This window comes from Pocillopora verrucosa, chromosome 6 (assembly GCF_036669915.1).
Source record: "Pocillopora verrucosa isolate sample1 chromosome 6, ASM3666991v2, whole genome shotgun sequence".
NCBI classification, from domain to species: Eukaryota; Metazoa; Cnidaria; class Anthozoa; order Scleractinia; family Pocilloporidae; genus Pocillopora; species Pocillopora verrucosa.
The window spans coordinates 1,786,713-1,806,886 of NC_089317.1; the positions used below are offsets into that span (position 1 = coordinate 1,786,713).

Genomic DNA, 20,174 nt, shown 5'->3' on the forward strand with positions numbered 1-20,174 from the left:
TTTCAAATGTTTTCACACAATTTATTCTGCATGTTCACTTTTACAAGCCTTTTGGTACATATAAAATTTACACCTGTTTTGTCACTAAATTATGCAATAAACTAAGGATATTGATAACAATCTGATAATTATAACTCCTTGAAACATTTTTGAAACAGTGTGTCAGTTGAATGAAATTGTTACTTTTAACTACAAGCAAGAACATAAACAGCTTATCTATCAGTAAAAATTTTTTTTCAGTCTGTAACTCACAGGAGCTATAGCTCCTCTCTGTGGAAAATTTTGAGATTTTTTAAACAAGTTTCTATCATCTGCTACGGAAGCCAAATACACTCAAATTTCACTAAAAAGTGATACAGTACTTTATTCATTGCATAGCAATGGTACATTTGCTGGCTGTTATATTACTGCACCTTTAAAAACATGAAAGCTCTGAGTGAGTGCTTAGTAAGTACACTTTACAGAAGTAATAATGACAACAGCTCAATCCAAAAGGAGAGTTTTAGTTAACAATAAAAACCCCTTTCAGTTGATTGCTCAGAGTTTTATTGTTCAAAAATGTGCAGTTCAACAGTATGATTATCAACACCTAACTAAGTAATCAACAGAGTTTTTACAACCAGAAGAATGCTGTCTTACAGACAGTTTCTCTTGTGAAAGCTCATTGTAAAGTATGCCAACAAGCTTGAATAAAAAATAACTTTCCTTACAGTTTTGCTTTAAAAAAATATGTGATGCAAGGAAAGATAATGCTGAACCTTGCAAATAATAATTTTTTGTGTCTCTGATTGCCGTGCAAATCCAAGTTTGTACCATGGACCCTTTTTCAATAAGTATTTTATCCTACTAAAATTTCAACTTAAATGTTAACCAGATTCCATTTTAATATCTTGTTACTAATACCAAACTTAAAGTTTCTTTGACTGGTACTGTACAACTAAAAAATGTTATGAAGATGTACACTGACTTCTCTCAATATCTCTACAAAAAGAACAGTACTAACTTATAAATATTTAATATTTAATTGTTGTATACATTTAAGTACCTGAGTATAAATGCCTGTGAGCTCAATAACTTGATATGAGGTGTAACAGTCTTAGCTTATTTTAACACAATCAAGGGTAATACTCATGCACAGAGATTATTGTAATCAGCAGCAGTGAATTTAAACTGTGTCTATCTTGGGCTGTCGAGGTTATGCATAGGTGCTTTTCACTATAACTTGCCGTCTGTCGTCATACTTTGGCAAAACCAGCGGAGACTTTTCTACTTGGGTGATCTACAGAAATTAAATATTTTGCACAAATAATTAATGTCAAATCATAGCTGCAACTTGTACCAATTATTAACACTGGAACTAAAAAAAAAAATTAATGTTTAACTTGAAACTATATTAAAGCTACATGTAGTAGTTTTGTTCTGCTGAACTTCCTTACAACCCTGAACATGTACAGGCATGAAGTTTCATCTGGGAACCATATCTTTGGTAGTCCTTCTCATCTCAAACCATCATTTTGTTTCTGCCACAGAAGTCAGGGATAGACTGACTCTACTGTTTTATTGTGAGTCCCTTTTAGTTAGCATCTGTTTTTTACGAGGCTAAAACTGACTTTACAGGTTTTGAAAGAATGGATGAGGATTGAGGCTAGTTTTGATTGTTGACAGCGTTTTATTGAAGCTATCCACAATCAAAACTTGCCGCAACTAGCCTCAAATTAAAAGTTTTCTACCAATGGAGAATTTAGTAACCTCAAGCATGGTTTAGGAATGGAACTCAAAATTAACTGCATCCAATGGCATCAAGGAGATTCATTCTTCTGTTGCTTCATTTCACTCCAAAGGGAGAAAGAGGAGGTGAAAAAATTTTTTATTTATTTTATTTAAAGTTTTAGAAGTTTGACTTGATCCTTACCTCCCGATGTTTGCTTGGTTTGATGTTAGTGCTAGCTGCTTCCAGTAGGAGCCTAACGTTCTGCATGGAGCGCCCACTAGCTATCTGCAATGGAGTGTTCCCTGAGAAACTTCCTTCACTGGCACTTGCACCACACTTTAGCAGCTCTTGTATCACTTCCATGTTTTCTGTCTCTACTGCATGATGTAGTGGGGTACGACCACCTTTACCATCCTTAAATGATTAGGAAAAAAAAGGCATGTATTTTGTATGAGTGAAGTCAAGTGTTTCTAATAAGGGTGCCTTTGATATAAAATATTCCTCAATTTAACAGAAATTACAATGTTGGGTGCTTATTTAATAAGTTAAAAAAAGAAACATCACCCAAAATATACTTCTGAAATAGAAGCTATGATGACAAGCATGTCTATTTAATGTGAAATCAGCTGGAATGCCTACCTGTTGGAAGAGAGCACACTCTCTTGCAAAACTTATTGGTATTTTAGGATTCTTTGTAACATTGGCCCACTAACTATGAATTTTTTTAAAGTATTTGCTGATAAAACTGTCTCCATTAACTCACCTTACAATTTACTTTAGCACCTTGTCTTATTAAACAAGTCACTGCCCCACAACAGCCTGCAAGTACAGCTTCGTGAAGAGGAGTGTACCCATTAAAGTTCCTTAACTCCAAGTCAGGAGTATTCCTTGCCTTTACAAGTGTTTCTAAGCATTCTACACTTGCTCTATTGCAAGCTAGGTGGGTTGGTGTTTGACCATTACGATCAGGCAAGTTCACGTTTGCTCCCGCAGACACAAGTTTTTCTACAATATAAGGTTGTACTGTGATGACAGCCAGGTGTAACGGCGTTTGTTTCAGGTTGTTATAAATGTCCAGTGTTAGGCATGACATGAGGTTGATGAGGTATTCTACAAGTTGGGTGTTCCCATGTGCAATAGCTATGTGAAGAGGCCTGCAAGTAATCAAAAATCAAAATGTTTCTTAGACTGATGCGCATGTGAAGAATAATCTGTTATTGAAAGCAGTTTATTATTAATGGCTATCCTTTGCCTCCATCTTTTTCTACACTTTCTTCTCTTTCACTCTCCCTTCTCTTTAAGCCCTCAGACCTCTCCCTATCTACAACTTAGTTCTTCCTCCAACTTATCCCTTAGCAATTTAATTCTTATACCCCAACAAACTCTCCATCTATAAACCATACCCTTTTCCCTGCTACTAATACTTCCTCTCCTCCCATAACTTACCTCCTATCTGCTACCTATTTATACCCAACCACTCCTTCCCTAACATGCAATTTTCCCATTCTATACCCAACACCCTTTCCTTCCAATATCTGGCCCCCCTTACAATCTTACTTCCCCAACACCCCTCCTCCTACTTTGTCACACCCAACCCCTCCTCCCTACCTAACTCTTTCTTCTCTGTCCCTACACTATTTACCCTTTAACTCCCATTAGCAACCAAGACAGAATTTCTCCTTACAATATCAATACAATATCAACCAGATAAGTAATGAGAATAAAGAAAAATATCAATTTGGGGATAATTAGTTGATCCAATGCCGAATTCTCTGAACTAACATTATAAGAATTGTATGGTTGACAGTAAAGAGAATTAGGAATTTGATCAGGGGGAGTTAAGGGTTAATTCCCCATTCTTGCCTCCTCCTTCCTGCCCCTGTTTACCATAAATCTTCCCTTTCCATACTGACTCCTACGTTGCAACCACTTCACCTCTCTTCCCAAAAGAAAAAAGAACATTCCCCCCTTGCATGCAAAGGTGGAATAATGTAGAGTAAACAAAGAGTTAAAATTTAAAAAAAATACTCACGTGTCGCCATCTTCATCTTGAAGTGTTGCCAGGTGACACTCTGTGGCTGACAGGAGACTCATTGTCGCCACATTATCACTCATCAGTTTAGGTTCTGGACTGACAGGTGTAGCTGGTTTAACAGCTGGTTCAACAACTGGTTTAACTTCTGGCTGAACTGGAACTAAACCATAACAAGTTCTGTTATTTTGACTGTCTCAAGCATGAGATGTAATGTGGTCTCAAGGAACCATGTTTGTTAAAACTGCATTTTAACAGATTTTTTGCTGAAAGTTAAATGATGGGAAAAAAAGAGCAGCACATTATCCTTAAATTATCAAATTTTTTTCTTAAGCTAGAACTTTGAGTTGTCCTGCTTATGTCCTGTTGCACTGGGCTGACTGTGCACTACTCACCAGGGGAGACCCCATGGATAAGCCCAAAAGGCAATTTCTTCCTCAGGGGATCCCCCTGAGAACATTACATGCTGAGTAATGCTTTACGTGGAATATGAAAACATGGCAACTTGGCCTTGGGATTTTTTATTTGAGTCTCTCTATTATATTTGTCTTCGGAAGTCTAAAAATATTTTTAATATCTCCCTTTTTCGCAACGATATGGGAAACCCCGGAAGTTTGGGAGTAACATTTTTTTCACGTTACCAAGAGTGAGGGACTTTCCCAAATGACGCGAAAGTAGAGAGCACGTGAAAAATTAAACGAAATTTGGGGCTCCCCCTAATTCTGCCAATTTTGTCGGCGCGACTGTCCATACGTTTTTTGGCCAAAAACCTTATTAGAAGGCATACCATTACTTTTGAATGTTGTTAATGGTATCATCGAAAAATGCAGTGATTTACAACATTTTTGAAAACGTGTCAACTCATGCCTGACGTTAAAAACCCTCGTCATCAAATGAAAGTGAAAGTTAATATCTGTGATCGTCTCTCAGTTATTTCTGAGTTAGTTCGACAAACGTTTCTCCAATTTTTTGGCATTATGCATGTAAAAGATCATATACATTCTGTTGTGATATACAATATTATTAAAAAAACATATTTTGTTGAATGTAGAGAATGAATTATAAATTATCTCTTCGTCGACGCTTGCATACAATTATCTAAAATTACAAAATACCTTGCAAGCATCTCAGTTTGCCAGTTTTATTTTTACAATAACTATTCAAGTATCAAACAAGCCATTGCTCTTGAAGTGATAAATGGAAATATTTCTTTGTGAGATATGACAATTGGGATGGAATTACAAAACTGCTTGCGTTCACATAATTTGGTTACTAACCTTGCATCGTCCGTGGCAGAATTGGTCTGGGCTTTTTCGTCTCGGATTTTTTTCGTTTACTGGGAGAAGTGTCTGACTTGACAGTTTTAGGAGCAATTATAACATTTGTAGCTTGGAATTTTCGCTTCTCCGCAAGTTTTTGCGGTTCGCGTTTTATGAAAGGTGCAGCAGTACCAATATCGGTAAGCTGTGTTTTGGTGCTCGCTCCATATGTTCGAGTTGATTTTCCACGACTAGGAACTACAGTCAGCGGATGAAGTCTTCTATCCAAAAATTGCTCCTGATGTCGCGTCATCGGGGAAACTCTGGCGGTCAGTTTTTGTTTGATTATATCTTTACTCGTCTGGTGAACAGAGGCATCGGAGTTCGTTCGTTGTATGGCGGAAGTGCCTTGAGGATCGTTCGTTTTGTAATCGGCGACGCTAAGCTCGAATTTATATCTTTCTTCCATAGTTGATCCAAACCCTGTTGTACTTACCATTTTTAATCACTAAAATATCACTTAACTCAAAGCGCCAGCCGCATTAATAACTCAGAGGCAAAACTGCAAGCAAAGTCTCTCGATTGAGATGCAGGATGTAGTAACGTGTATTTTTAACCTTCCCTCGTTCTTAACCAATCAGAATGCACGTTACTTGGCCAGCAGTCGAAGGGACTTCCCCGTTTGGTTTCGTTTTTAAGATATCAGCATGGTATATTCTTCCTGTTTCATTTGCCTACTGTTCCAGCTCTTCCTTTTTGTTGCAACAGTTTTTCCGGAGGGTTAAAACGATTTTCGTTACAACGGGCTACCGAGAATTTTGGGAAAATCCCTCAGCAGGTAGATACGAATTTTAAAAAATAGTTATAACTCTCACATTTTCAGAAATCTATATAATTCTCTACAATGTCGTACTCTTTGTACTGATGAGTGTTTGAACATCTTAGATCACGCATCCACAACTTCTCAACTTAAAATCAAAGAAGCTATCCACAATCAATGAGAGCCACTTAATCATCAACTTTATCATGTTAATTTAAAACTTTGTTCTGTTATTATTGTTTGTTTTGTCCAATCAGCATTTTGTTACACACTTTAAATTCCACTTTGTACTTTGTATTATGACAGAAGAACTGTCGAAACCTGTTTCTAAAAAGTGTCGTTTATTTCCTAAAATAGTCATACATTCTCGCGTGCATGTTCTTAGCTTGCGTCACGCAATGTATTGCGTGACGAAATTGTATTAATTTCGTCATTTTATTAGAATATTATTAAAGAAAGAAAGTAATGATTAACCCGGATTATTATTAGTGTTTTGATGGTTTGCTTTTTAGTTCTGTATATGCCATGTACTTTTTGTTTTTTTCGTTTGTTTTCACTTCAAGAAGGATGTTCGCTTTTATGATTCAACCCAACCGTACCCCCCTACTATGATTTACTTACTCTAAAAATCAGTTTGTTAATTTATTCATAATATTTTGATTTCCTTTTTAAAGATTCTTTCCTGAATCTGTATTTGTAACAGAAATCTTTCTCAAGTTGAAGAACTGAGAAAGGAGTTAGGAGTTGTTATATTAAATTTTAAGTTACAGTTCAACGTAACTTTGTACATGATCACTCTTCATTTTCCCGATTTTGCAAAGAGCGGAAACTTATTCAGAGCCTCTTCTCCTTACCTCATCGTTCGTTTCAGAGGACTTATACTTTTTGAAAAAAAAATATGCTCTTGTTTTAGAATCAAATCAGCTCACTTTAAAGTCGTTGCAGAAACACCAGTCGCGATTCATTTTCAAAATGCATCGTAAACCGATGAACTTCTTCCGAGTAAAACAGGAAACTAATAACTTTTTTCTAGACGGAAATTTCCCTGCGGACGGACAATCGTTTTCTTTTCCCCTTCTTTTCGAGGTGGATCACACTTAATTTTTTCGCCATTTATCTTAATGTCAATATTCTAAATTTATACATTTATACCATGACATTCTAAATTTTTGGGAATTTTTAAGTTCCATCAGGAGCCCATTACTGAGCTGCTGGTTTAATGTAGAGAAAAAACTTCCAACGATATGAAAAGGTGAAATTTTTTCCCTATCCATGAAAAAAAAGGAATATTTTCCAGTACACTCGAATACTACAACTTGTTATAGTTATAGCAAATATATTTGAATTTTGAATAATTTCGATTGCAACAGACTAATCACACGAACTTATGTCATACATTCTAGAAAGTGATAATATAAATTTGCTCTGTCGCGATCTGCATCTAGTGACTTAGTCGTGAGACAACAAAGCAAATTTACATTATCATCCAGCTACCACGATGAACAACAACCTATTTCACAACATTCTAGAAAGTACTTCTCAGCCCACCCCGGAAGAGTGCTTTTTTTCCCTATGTTTGGTTGCTATGACATCACAAACGAACTGTCAAGGTTAATTACGTCACGTGATCAACATGGCGGCGAAGACAAACGGTTTACTATTCGATTAATGACTGTTTTGTACGATAAAAAATCAACCTGATAATAGGTTTTGCTAGAGGCGATTCGTTATCCCATTGATGTACAAATGTCTTTGACAATGCAACAAACTCGTAGGGAAACTTCGGGGCATTTGCATCACAATTCTGGTGCCGTGAAAACTAGTCGTTCAGTTGCATCTAGTTCGGTTGGTACTGGTACATCTAGTAGTTTTTCGTCAACTTTTGGTGCAAGGGGGACCAAAAACGCAAGTTCCTCTACTAGAAGAACTCTACCTCACGGACCAGGTCCTTTACCTGATAAACCTTCAATGGATAAAGCAGGAGTAAGATATGTCGCCCAAAGTAATTCTAGTCGCAATCATGCAGGTACCACTAGAGGATCATACTTGTCTGATACTTACAGTAGAAAATCGAGTACATGGGAATCTCCGAAAACGCGGCGTAAAGTTTCAGGTGACTCTGGTTACGGAAGCTCCAATGGAAAAGAAAGGATAGGTGACTTCAGATATGGAGTGTTATCAAATGGACGAAGGTCGAAATCGCTCTCGAGTTTGGGACCTAAGGAAGATCTCTATACACAAAAGAGAGATCATGAACCAGATAAATACCAAACTAGGCATATGTACACTCAGAGAAACACAAACTCCAAACCAACTTTAAATGGGAGTAGTATTTCATGTAGCAGTGGTATTTATGGATCTACAACGCATGCCGATTACAGAGATCCTCGGAATGAAATAATTCCAACTCTGAATAGCTATGGGACTAAGTACGGACAATCGTATTCCTCAGAAAAATCAGCATCAAGCAAGAGCAGTTACAGTATTGTGCATGCGGACACAGCTAGAAAAAGTACCATAACTGCTCTGCCAGGATCAGAAATGAAGTGCGCGAGACAATCGTCGTTTAGTTCCTCAAATTCGTCCCCATCGAACTCGGTGAGTTATGTGACAACTTTCGTTCTAAATTTGCACAACATTTAATTCATTTTGTAGTTATTGCGAAAGTTAGTAAACCCCTATGGTGATAAAAATGATCATGGGAATAATGAATTATATTATTTATTAACAATGATGATAACAATACCAAGTATTTTGTTTTTGATAATGATTATAATAAAAGTGAGAGCTCTGTAATGATGTGTCATTTGAGCTTAAATAGTTCACTCTGGTAAAGGGCTAGCACTCTAAACATCAGCTTTGGAAACTTTTTACAGTGGGCACCATGAGTGACCAAGACAGAATTTCTCCTTACTATATCAACTCAATATCAACCAGATAAGTAATGAGAATAAAGAAAAATATCAATTTGGTGATAATTAGTTGATCCAATACTCAATTCTCTGAACTAACATCATAAGAATTGTATGGTTGACAGTAAGGAGAATTATAAATTTGGTCTGGGAGTTAAAGGGTTAATTCAGTCAATGAAACCAGATATCTTGTAGTACCCCCCATCAACACAGAACTACAGTTTCTATAGAAATTTTCATAACCCCCTTAAATGTTTTAGCTCATTTCATTTTCAGTAGGTCAGTCATGAAGGCACAATTTTTCCCTTTTCTCGGTTTCAGCAATCTGTTGTTCAGTCTTCTACAGAGGATTATCAATTATCCAAGGAATCCACAGTAGAGCTATCCTGTGAATTGCTGTCAAATTTTTTTAAATAAATTCATTTGGAATTAAAAATCTCCCATTAACCATGCATTAAATGCATTGAAGTGCAACTTCTTCTTGAAGAAATTTCAAGTAAACAGGCTTGAAGTTATGTGGACACTTTACTTCTCTGTAACATATTGATAAATTGCAAAATAGACACATGATGAGACTGTAGAAATTATATTTGCTTCAGAGTTTTAATGTGATCAAACATTAAATTTTCTTAAAGTTATCACTTAATTTCAAAGAAATTTTATGTCATGGTCATGGATAAGATTACTGCAAATAATTTAGATTCAGTCTGACCTTTTTGAAGTATATGATTGCGATAAAAAAAAATTGTTCAAGCTACCTTAGAATTTTAAAATTTTCCACAGGAAAAAAAAGAATTTACTGCAAAAAAAATTGTTTTCAAACAACCTACGGTTTGTTACTCAGACAAACAGTGTCTTCAATGCTTAATTATTTATTGATTTGTCTCATCTTTTTTTTTTGGATTGAAATCTGCTTCCTAGAATTCTTTTCTTTTTTTTTTCCTTTTTTTCATAAATCTAATTTTGAAATTGTTTAGAATGTCCATTTTTCTCTTTTACACCTTCAACATGGTATGTTTCTGCTTAGGAATGAGTTGTTTTGACATTGTTTAATTAAAATACCTGTCAAACATGACTAATTTATTTATATAATTTATACCTATAACTACATTCATTTTAAATGGAACTTTGCCAGGTTTGGCAATAATATACCTGTTATACTCCAGTTTCTATTTTCCTGCAATGCTATCTGTTTTTCCTTTTAACCAATTTTCTCCTGTTTAGATGTAATTTTTGGAGTCAGGACAGATTTTCTAATTTCACTCTCAGAGCAAATTTTTAATGTATCTTGTGGCAAAACACATTCTGCCAGAAGAGGTTGTAATTATATTATTTGCTTGTTTTGATGAGAAATTGAATCATCAGCAAGGAGAGGGATAAACCGTGGCTTTTGGATGTGAATATCTTTTTACAGTGGGAGTTTATTTCTGTTTGTTGTGGGTCCTGTTGGTGAAAAGAAATCTGTCCTCAAGGAAAAACGTATGCTTTCACTCCTGATTTTATTCTGCACTGCATGTTGACAACCTCTGATTTTGAATCTATCTAATGTTTAGCAGCTTCTGTTATGTACAGATTTGAATTATTGAAGTTCTTGTGTAATGAATTGCTGAAAGGAACTGTTAAACATGTCTGTTTTATCTTTTAGCCTACAGGAAGAGGCAGTTCTGATGGGTTAGTTGGTCTGCGTAACCTAGGAAATACAGTAAGTATATTTTTTTAGAAATGATATGACCTAACTGATCTCAACCAGTATCAGATATCCTAAATAATTGAAATCTTTCATACTTTTTGACATTCTCAGAGAAACTTTGTCAAGGCAACTTATGATTTTGTGCACTTTTTCTGCAGTGTTTTATGAATTCCATCCTCCAATGTTTGAGTCACACACAACCCTTAACTGAACAACTGTCAAAAGGCTCTCACCTGAAGATAATTAACAGCAACAGTTCCATGAAGGGCAAGCTTATTCATGGTATATCCATTGACATTATTGTAAATAAACAATAGCCTTTATTTGATGCAAAGATTTGCAAGGATATTTGTCCACAGACATAATCTGTTCCAAGATGCAAACAGTTTTCCAAAAGCAAAACTGGAGGAAAACTGTGTGCTTTGAGGTACAGATAATGTCCAAGGACAAACTTACAAGCATGTTTTCAAGCAAAGTAGAGACAATGTGTTGATTTTCCTTCAAATATTTTGCAATGCACTTGAAAAATTGTTTACGAACAGTTTACTGTTTGCTGCATAAGATTGTTTGAGTGTTCTCTGGTACAACTTTATGAAAAAACAAATATTTCCCCTCTTCTGTAACAACCACAAAACAACTTATTGCAGTGACTTAAGGTTTGAAAATTGGGGAATATCAGTTAAGTGATATCTTTGGATAGGACCCCCAGTTTTAGCAGGGGAATATTAGGTCATGAGATGTGTTTCAACCAATGGTGTGGTAGCAAAATTATTTGATGGATGATCAACTATCATAATGATATTGGTTTTGTCACATAGTGTATGCGACAGAAATGTCATTATATCATAGCTGTGTATAATGTTGTTAACTCTTTCACTCTCAAGATCTCATTCCTAATTCTCTTTACCTTCTGCAATACAATTCTCATCATGATAGCTTGGAGAATTTGGTATCAGATCAACTAATAATTGGCCGTGCATTTTATTGATATTGTTAAGAGAAATTCTGTCTTGGTCACTTCCAATGCAGCAACAGTTTCCAATTTGGAAACCTGTGTTCAGTAATCATGTTAAAAGCATGAACATTTGACTGCTTGAGAAGAAAGTTTGCATAAAATAATTTGTGATGTTACAACAAATGTCCATCTGGCTGTATTTTTCTTTTGGAGAGTACCTGTTGTTAGTTAGAGTGTCACTTTGGCTTAAAAAAATTGTGGCAAGCATTTTGATAGTTATTACAAGTTTCCACGATTTAAGTGGCAATTTTCCTAGAAATTAAAATTATTTCCTCATCCCCATTCTATGATTTTAAGTTGCTTTTGGCTTTAATCTCTTAGTTTGAACAATATTTTCATCAAGCTTTGCTTGATTTTTTCCACAGCTTTTGCAGATCTGATCAAATCTATGTGGAAGCATGGTTACACTGATGCAGTGTCTCCGCATTCTTTTAAAACTCAGATTCAAAGATTTGCCCCTCGATTTATGGGATACAAGTGAGTCAAATATTTGTATTGTTACTATTAAGCAACTCACTCCCAACGTGTCTTCATAGTTCAGTTAGTATTAGTGTCCAATTTTATGTGGGAGGAGAACAAAGGGGGCAAATTTCTAAAGAAACTGTGGTGCTGCACCGGTGGAAGAGTATAACAGGGTAATTTAGTATTAGCAGCTGAGTTGATAACGTAAATTAGCTACCATAAAGAATTTTAAAGCTGACGTTTTGCGCATCAGCCATTCATCAGATATATGTATATATATATGTGGGAGGTACAGGCTTGAATCTGCAATTCTAATGAAATTTATTTCATTACAAGTTGATGTTATTACTAATATTATTATTATAATTACTATTTTCTTATACATGTATATATATTAAATTTTATATATATCAAGAAAGGCATCTATCTGTTTCATTTTTTATATGCTTATCTCCCATACTGACAAACAGACGAATGACTGAAACAGAGAGATTAAATGAGAAGGCAATTTAATGTGATCAAGAAGAGAAAAAAAATTCTTCTACAAACACTGAAATAGAAACCTGGTAAAAAAAAGAATTGTAGTATGTTGATGCTGATGTTTTAAATTAAGATGAGAACAAATTGGGATTCGATTTTAAATTAGCATTACTGAATACATGATATCACTGAATATCTTGTGTCACAGTTTAAAAGCAGTTTGCAAAAAGTAAAATTATGTACAAGACGTTCTAAGTTTTTTAATTCAACTTTTTTTTTATATATATATGTAGCCAACAAGATGCACAGGAATTTTTACGCTTTCTTTTGGAAGGACTTCACGATGACTTGAATCGAGTCAAATCCAAGCCAAAGTATACACCTTGTGAATTTGATGACTCACTCAGGTAATCATCCTTGTGTACTTTAAGAGTGACCAGCGTCTAATTTCTCCTTCTCTCACCCCAAATCACACATTAATGTCGCGAGAGTAAAGGATATTATCGCCATTTAAAGAAGCTCTCGATTGTTCAACAAATTTTCCTTGTCAGTGCCATAAGAAATGTGTCGAGAACTGCATGGAGAAGATACATACTGATGCCAACCTGGTATCTCTACAAACCTTGTGTTATAGATCTTTTTTGAGATGGAGGTTTTGCAATTGTTCGTAAATTGAACCGAAATGCGTGCGGGAAATCTTTTTCGTTTTTAAATTTCAAATTACAAGTTTCCTCTTCCTCTCCCCCCTTTGTACTCTTTTGTTGTATCCATGCGCGGCGCGCGTGATTTCACAAATTAGCCAATCACGTCTAAGAACTCTGACCTTGGCATAGAAAACTGACGCACACATTTTTCGAGTTCTTTTGCTGTTTGTTTTAACTTAGTTCAGTTGGTTGTTTTTGAGCTTTCGTTAGCGCAAATTTGTTACCCCTTTGATTTGAATTTTAAGAAAGTTTGGAGTTTTTACTTTAGTCAACTGTTGTGGTGTATTTAATAAGGTTAATACTTATTTTATACGAAAAAGCCTCATTTCGCAAATGGTTTTTTACAGTGTGGGTATTCTTACTTTTCTCTCAATTGGTTTTTTAGTCATCGACAGAATGCAGAGAAGTCATGGAAAAGTTATCTTTCACGAGATGACAGCTGGATGACTGGTGAGTCAGCTGAGGTTATTTCTTTGGAAACATTGCAATGCACATGTTGACGGCCCATAATTTTAGTTGCGATTCCTTCGTGCGCGCTTAAAAAGTTGCAACTTTTTGTTATGATGCGGGCTAAATATAGAATTACCCTGTAAATGGACGTTTTTTTGTAAAGGGTACAAGACCCTTTTTTGTTCTCTCTTACTTTGAAATGAATATCAGCTTTCTTCCTGTAAAATAAATTAGTGAATTTGAAACTCCTAAGTAGAATGATTGTGAAATATCCTCGTTGCGTATATTTTAAGATATATTCAAGACTTGTAACCCACGGTTGCATTCTAAAACTGAAGTCTCACGGAGATTAAACAACCAATTTCAGTGCAAGAAATGTTAGTAATCGTTAGGAATGCCATTTTTGCTATTTACAGGACGAAGAAAAAAATGTTCTGGAGCATGAGAGTGGTTTGAAGTATTCATTGCTGTTCTTGTTTCAGATCTTTTCGTGGGACAGTTGAAAAGCATGTTGAAATGTTGTCATTGTGATTACACGTCAGTCACCTTTGACCCGTTCTGGGACTTGTCACTTCCCATACCAAGGGTAAGTCGCCCAGCTGATTCAAAGAAGAAGCAGTAACAACCGAAAAAAAAACAGAACTTAGCGGTCTTAAGTGTCGTCGATCTGCTAGGGAACCTCTGCCACAATTCTATTTAGTAAATGGAATTGTCTTAAATCGGATAGATGTAGTACTTAGGACGAAGAGTTAGCAGCAAACAATATTTAGTTCTCTTTGGCTGTGATAAGTCAAACTTTAAAAAAAATGCATATTATTACTTTACATACAATTTTTCTTACCATAAAACGTTCAATAAAGGAAACTGATATCTAAGCTAATGCTTCCAGATCTGATTTGCTTCAAATTTTTGAGGGCTATCTGTTGTATGCCGAAATTAAATACTCCATACTATTAAAATACTCCGTCTGAGGACCTCTATCAGTGACATGCCGCGAATTTAGTGTAAACAGTTCCGTGTTTTTCATGTTTATTCGTCACGAAAATAAGCAATGAAGAAATAAGCCATATTAAAGTTTTATGTTCCTAATTTATTCATTTTGTATATCACTCTTGTGCTTGTTGTTTATTTAGGAATCTGGGTTCCGTTTCTCGAAGGTTCCGATAACTTGACGGGCCTGTAAAGCTGTTGTGATTTTCATTCCATGCGGGGTTTCAAAGGTTTTAAAAAGCATACAAAAAAGCTTTCAGCCTTAGAAATAAAACGATTGGTTATCGCTTGTTTATCGTTCAAATTTTGATGTTAAAATATGGTCACGGGCCCGTTAAGTTACGGGGACTTTCGAGAAACGGGTACCAGGTTATGAAAACGTAAAGTCGTCAATGGTAAAACATTGACTCTACTCTATCACGCTAGCTGAGGAAGAGAACAGCAGATAAAACTCTTATTGTTGCGACCATGACAGGACTATTTCCTATTGTTCTCTCCAGAAATCCCGTCATTCATCATTATCATCTTCATCGTGGTCCGGAAGGCGATCCAGTGGGGCAAATGACAGCGAGATTACCATTAGAGACTGTATCCTTACCTTCACCAAGGAGGAAGTATTGGATGGCGACGAAAGACCAGTAAGTACGAAACAAAATTGTCTGTAATTTCCAAGGAAATAAGTTGCCTTAACTATGGCGACCCAAATGATTATGGTTCAGTTTTACTTGCCATTTTCCAGGTTTGTTCTTTTATGTGCGGGAAGATAGTTATTAAGACAGAGTTTAAGATCCACGTTTGGTGTGTTCACCGCAAACGTCAAACAGCGGTCAGCAGTTTGTTTTTAGAAGTTAGAGGTTTCGTGACTTTCAGCTTTTTAGATCGAAGTCGGCTGTCACCTGAAAAAAAAATCAACATGAGCGCTGCCATCTTGAATCACACAAAGGATGGGGGTCCTTCATTTCAATCACAAAATGTGGCGAAAAGATTGGTTTTCTAATGTCCCAAACGGATAGGTTATGAAGAAAAGACTTCAATTCACATATTATAGGACATGCGTGAGAACTTTCGAACAAGAAGAGAAAAAGCGTCAGGGGAGTTCAACTTCCTGAAACTGCCTTGCCCGAAGTTCTAACGTGGACGGCAAACGGCGCACGTGACCGCTAGAGTCTGGTCACGTGACTCCTAGACGTTTGCGGTCACACGTAGTCAGAAACAAACGTGGATCTAAAACTCCCTGATGATTTTCCTAGACATGAGGCTCGAACCTTCTACCTTCGTATTCGAGTGGAGTTGGTATATCCATTTTGCTAGGTACGCAGAGCGTACGAAGTGGCGATTGTATTAAAATTAATCTGATGCACGAGTAATTCATGTGATTATTCTAGTAATTTCCAGCCCAAGTCCTCCGTTTGTCACAATTTTGCCATCGACAACAGCTGTTCATTAAACCATTTTACAAAACATTGCTTTTTTACTCTTATACTCTAAAACAATGCAGCAGCAGGTACATGCAGTCATAGACTGCCTTTTATTTCAGGGAGTTGTTCTTCGCAATTACCCATACTTGATCATAATACACAAGTTAAATTCCGATCTCCAGCCATTTAATATACGTTTTTCTCTCTCAGACTTGCGACAAGTGTAAGGCCAAGAGGAAATCAACGAAGAAATTCTCAATACAAAGATTTCCACCAATCCTTGTTCTTCGTATCCTTTCTCTGTCAATATGTCTTGTTTTTGTGTACGATGGAAACTCAGTTTAGGAGGCTCTCTTGGGAAATGAAAAAGACTCTCCTGTATAGAGGTGTCCCTTCAATGAAGGTGATTAAGTACTGCTAGAGGAGTTGGGACCCAAGTTTGTGTCCCGAAAAGTGTCCTAAAAATAGGTTCCAATGAACCCGCTAGAGAGCAACCTAACGGCTGTTTGTTTGATGACCGTTTTTTTTTTAGTTTAATATTTATTTAACTACCAACAAACTGGGCATCTAGTTAAAGATATGTCTAAAGTAAGCGTTTTTTTTTTAATTATTATTTTATTTCAATTTCTTTTGAAATCAGTCTCTGATTTTGAGATTTGACCTTAATGTCCATTTAAACAGATTTAAAAAGATTCTCAGGTTTCAGTTTTCGATCCAAGCTACAGACGAATGTAGAATTCCCTTTATCTAAGCTGGATCTCTCTGAATTTGCTGCCGACAGCCAAGGTAAGAACCTCACGAGTATTTCGTTCTGTTGGAACGTTCGTCAGCCATCGAGAAACCGAAAACTTGTTGGGACGCTAAATAAGCGCTGTCAGTTTTAGCCATAAATTTATGAACTTATGTTTACGAGTCCGTATTTGCACAGTTCGACAACATTTGCTGCTCATTTGGCCGTTAAATGAAAACCAGTTTTGAAGTCAAAAACCCTTTTGACAAGTTTGTCGTGGTTTTGTCGACGTTCAATCTCTTGTTGTCTCAAAGACTTCCGGGGAAAAAAGTGTTGCGTGACAAGACAAAACAAGTTTAAAGGGGACTAGAGTCACGCTATGTCACGCATTTTTAGGCAATTCTTAAATTGAAAGACTAACTCGCAAATTAGCTGTACGTAGCTCAATGAATGAAAACTGCAAGAAGCTCTCGTAGAGAACACAGAAAAGAGAAGAAGGGCCGCTCAAACATCCTGCATGTTTTCTATTTTTTTTTGGAGTTTCTAAGAAGAATGAAGTTTAATATCATGTGGCAAATTCTACAGAGATGTTTGTAAAATATTAACTTAAGTTGCCTCGCACGGATGCCATGTGGTATGATTGTTTGATTGCTTTCAGAGGGTCGGTCAGCGGTGTACTCCTTGTACGCAGTCTCGAATCATTCCGGCAGCACCTACGGCGGCCATTACATGGCTTACTGTAAACACCCGATCAGCAAACAGTGGCACTGCTTTAACGATTCACGGTGAGTTTTGCTTTCTACGTGAAGTGGATACGCTTAAGTCTCATTTGCGCATCAACATAAGATCAGAATTTTCTGATAATGAAGAAAACAGTTGCCAAAATTGAAAGCGCCTTTTGGGGCCAGCTATCCCCGAAAATTTCGGCCCAACTTTTCGTTGAGTGCGAACAGTGATTCAAGGGTTTTTTTCGGTATTGCCTCGTCACGTTCTGTGATTGGTTCAGGAAACTCGTGCCATCCTCTCAACCAATCAGAAAACAAACCTAGAACCAAGCGCGCCTGGCCACTCGTATTTTCCCGCGCTTCAGGCAGTTTGCCTGTGTTGACTCTGAAGTCTGACTGGCTACTTGTGACATTTCTCTTTCTGCTCATTGCTCTGATTTCACAACTAATGCAACTCAGGATCACTTTCGATTATCAATTGAAAAGTGCTCTATTCCACGTACTAGAATCCTCAGCATTTCATGTCATTCTTAAATAATTTAGGGAAAAGGATACAGTTCGAACTGAAAATTACTGAATGATGACAACTTTTCCACCTTGCGACAAACTGGTCACCTCACGATTATTTTCGAACGTCTGCGGAAATATCGCGAAATTTCTGATTTTCTTTAAGTGTTTATAATATTGAACTTTCTGTGAAGGTTAACAGAGGTTTGTTTTGTTTTCAGGGTGGATGAAATTTCTTCATCACGGGTTCAAGGAGCACAAGCATACATCCTATTTTACGAGAAAGATGAAAGAAAATCATCGCTATGACATGAGGTTCAAACCACAAATGCTGGCATTTGCTGGGTATCACCCAATCCTTTAAAGCGTGACTCTTAAAAGCTTGCGTGACATTTGCGTGATCTTTTTTCTACGGGTATTAGAGATAGGAGCGGTGATTTTATCATTTATCCTGAAGGAGAAAATCTTCTGCAGGTCAATCTTGAAAATATTATTAAAGTAAGGCATTTGTATATCGTATGCGTTCAGGTTTTTTTTTTTTCTTCAAGTTGTGATTTTGCCGAGTTGATTTTTGTGTGATAACTCGTTCAGTAGCACTGCGATGGTCTTGATTCCTGGGTTTAGGTATTAAGGTATGAAAGAGACTGGGTAGGTGTTGATTGTCTATCATTATTGTCTATCAGCAGTTACGTAATGATTATGGAAATGAAATTGGATGATGAGATAAAATTTACATCGATCAGAAGATGATGAAAAGTATTGAGTCAAAATTATTTTGGGTATTCTTAGTAGGGAAGACTCAGTTGACCTTGTTCTGCAAGTCTATTTAGTGAAACTTTTCTACCGAAATTTCTTTGCATGTAAACCTTTCACCCTCCCAGGATCTTGTTAGTAATTATCCTTTGAGGTAGGAGAAGTTGGTAATTGAACCACGGATTTTCCTGTCATTGATATGTTTCTGTTTTCTCATCGCTTGTCTGTTTGATACTGTGTTGTCATTATAAGGAGAAATACTGCCTTGGTCACTCAAGGGAGCTAAAGCGTTAAGCATTGGGTTGGTTTGCACAAAGTATCACATAACGCTGTAGTCATCTCCTTTTAGAACTCTTTCAACGACTTGTTTTCAAATTTGATGAAAATCTCAAGATGGTTTTAAATCAGTGTCTCGGTGTCCCTTGGTGTCAAGAATGAAATTGAAGAGTGAATTTTTAGTTTTGATTATGTCACTATCCTCTTGAAAATAAAAGAACAGCTTTTACGCTTCATAGTCGGGTTTTATGCTCATTTATTTCACCTTGTTTGAAAAAGTATCTTTTTGAATGTATATAGAGATTTTTCTGGAATAGAGACTGGTACTTGGTCAAGTAGAAAAGTTTCCCTAGTCTGGAGATGCTATAGTTTATACAAGCTATAATTTTTACAGGAAAATATGTCTTATTTATGAGGTTTGAGTGCAGAAATTTTGTAATATATTTATTTGAGAGTGATAGGAATAAAGTGTCTTCAATTTTGATTAAATTATTGCACGTTGAAAATATTCTTGTTGTAATTTGTGTTGTGGACTGCAACATCTCGACTGCATACTGCTTGTTGAAATTTCGTGAAACTTACAGAAATCAACTAATAACTATGTTTGTTGTTGATTTAAACGTTAAGTTTAATTCATGAGATGACTTAACCAGCTTCAGACGTATGGTTATCCAAAAGGAATGTGGAAATAAACTGCGGGACGCTAGCGGCGGATCAAAAAGAAAGGAAAGGAAAGTTGCGCAACCCAAATCCTCTTTTTTTTCAAGCCGACCAAACTTTTCCTCTTCTTTTCGCTCGTTCGTTACCATTTCAGTCTCCATTTTAACTGTGTAACTGCCAGGAACAGACATGAGATGACTGAGGTTAGATGGCTGAATATGCAGCGCCATAAAAGTCAATGCAGTCGTTAGCCTATCTCTGGGAATTTTAACCCTCAACGCGCACCCCCCCCCCCCCTTTTAGGCCGCTTGTCAATCAACATAATGACGCTAGTACTTATACAAATTTATTCCGAAACCAATATTTTTCTGTCAACCGAATTGATTTGAGAGAGAAAAGAAAATTAATAAATTATTTATCGGCTTGAGGTAGTGACCGACGTCTTTGCTTAAAAATACTGCCCAGCCGGAAAAACGAGATATATTTATGAAAATTGGCAACGAAAATTGGGATGTACTCGGCGACTCATGAAAGCGTTACCATTGCTCGAGGGAAGAGATAGGAAAACACGGACCGCATA

At 36.4% G+C, this 20,174-nt stretch overlaps 2 protein-coding genes across 3 annotated transcripts; one reads left to right on the forward strand and one right to left on the reverse strand.

Moving 5' to 3' along the window:
• Window positions 1-7: 7 nt before the first annotated feature.
• Window positions 8-5,605, reverse strand: LOC131783457 (B-cell lymphoma 3 protein). Its single transcript, XM_059100214.2, has 5 exons — window positions 5,021-5,605; window positions 3,744-3,906; window positions 2,475-2,865; window positions 1,913-2,125; window positions 8-1,279 (listed from the first exon to the last, which is right to left on the reverse strand). The coding sequence occupies exons 1-5, from the start codon at window positions 5,499-5,501 to the stop codon at window positions 1,196-1,198; spliced, it is 1,332 nt and encodes a 443-aa protein (XP_058956197.1). The 5' UTR covers window positions 5,502-5,605; the 3' UTR covers window positions 8-1,195.
• Window positions 5,606-5,766: 161 nt separating this feature from the next.
• LOC131783452 (ubiquitin carboxyl-terminal hydrolase 2-like) lies at window positions 5,767-19,440 on the forward strand. Of its 2 annotated transcripts, none has more exons than XM_066167932.1 (12): window positions 5,767-5,840; window positions 10,380-10,436; window positions 10,583-10,706; window positions 11,805-11,916; window positions 12,675-12,788; window positions 13,471-13,535; window positions 14,018-14,121; window positions 15,026-15,163; window positions 16,154-16,232; window positions 16,625-16,729; window positions 17,332-17,458; window positions 18,127-19,440. In XM_066167932.1, the coding sequence occupies exons 3-12, from the start codon at window positions 10,589-10,591 to the stop codon at window positions 18,212-18,214; spliced, it is 1,050 nt and encodes a 349-aa protein (XP_066024029.1). In that variant the 5' UTR covers window positions 5,767-5,840; window positions 10,380-10,436; window positions 10,583-10,588; the 3' UTR covers window positions 18,215-19,440. The 2 variants fall into 2 exon arrangements, with proteins under 2 accessions (XP_066024029.1, XP_058956193.2); XM_059100210.2 differs by lacking the exon at window positions 5,767-5,840 and adding an exon at window positions 7,340-8,420.
• Window positions 19,441-20,174: the final 734 nt, after the last annotated feature.

Excerpts from the sequence above, each read along its gene's own strand:
- LOC131783457 (XM_059100214.2), bottom strand. The coding sequence starts at position 5,501 with ATGGTAAGTACAACAGGGTTTGGATCAACTATGGAAGAAAGATATAAA. Across the intron at positions 3,907-5,020 it reads TCTGCCACGGACGATGCAAG|TTCCAGTTCAGCCAGAAGTT; the intron begins GTTAGTAACCAA and ends GTTATGGTTTAG. Across the intron at positions 1,280-1,912 it reads AACCAAGCAAACATCGGGAG|ATCACCCAAGTAGAAAAGTC; the intron begins GTAAGGATCAAG and ends TAATTTCTGTAG.
- LOC131783452 (XM_059100210.2), top strand. The coding sequence starts at position 7,569 with ATGTCTTTGACAATGCAACAAACTCGTAGGGAAACTTCGGGGCATTTG. Across the intron at positions 12,789-13,470 it reads GAATTTGATGACTCACTCAG|TCATCGACAGAATGCAGAGA; the intron begins GTAATCATCCTT and ends TTGGTTTTTTAG. Across the intron at positions 16,233-16,624 it reads TCCACCAATCCTTGTTCTTC|ATTTAAAAAGATTCTCAGGT; the intron begins GTATCCTTTCTC and ends CCATTTAAACAG.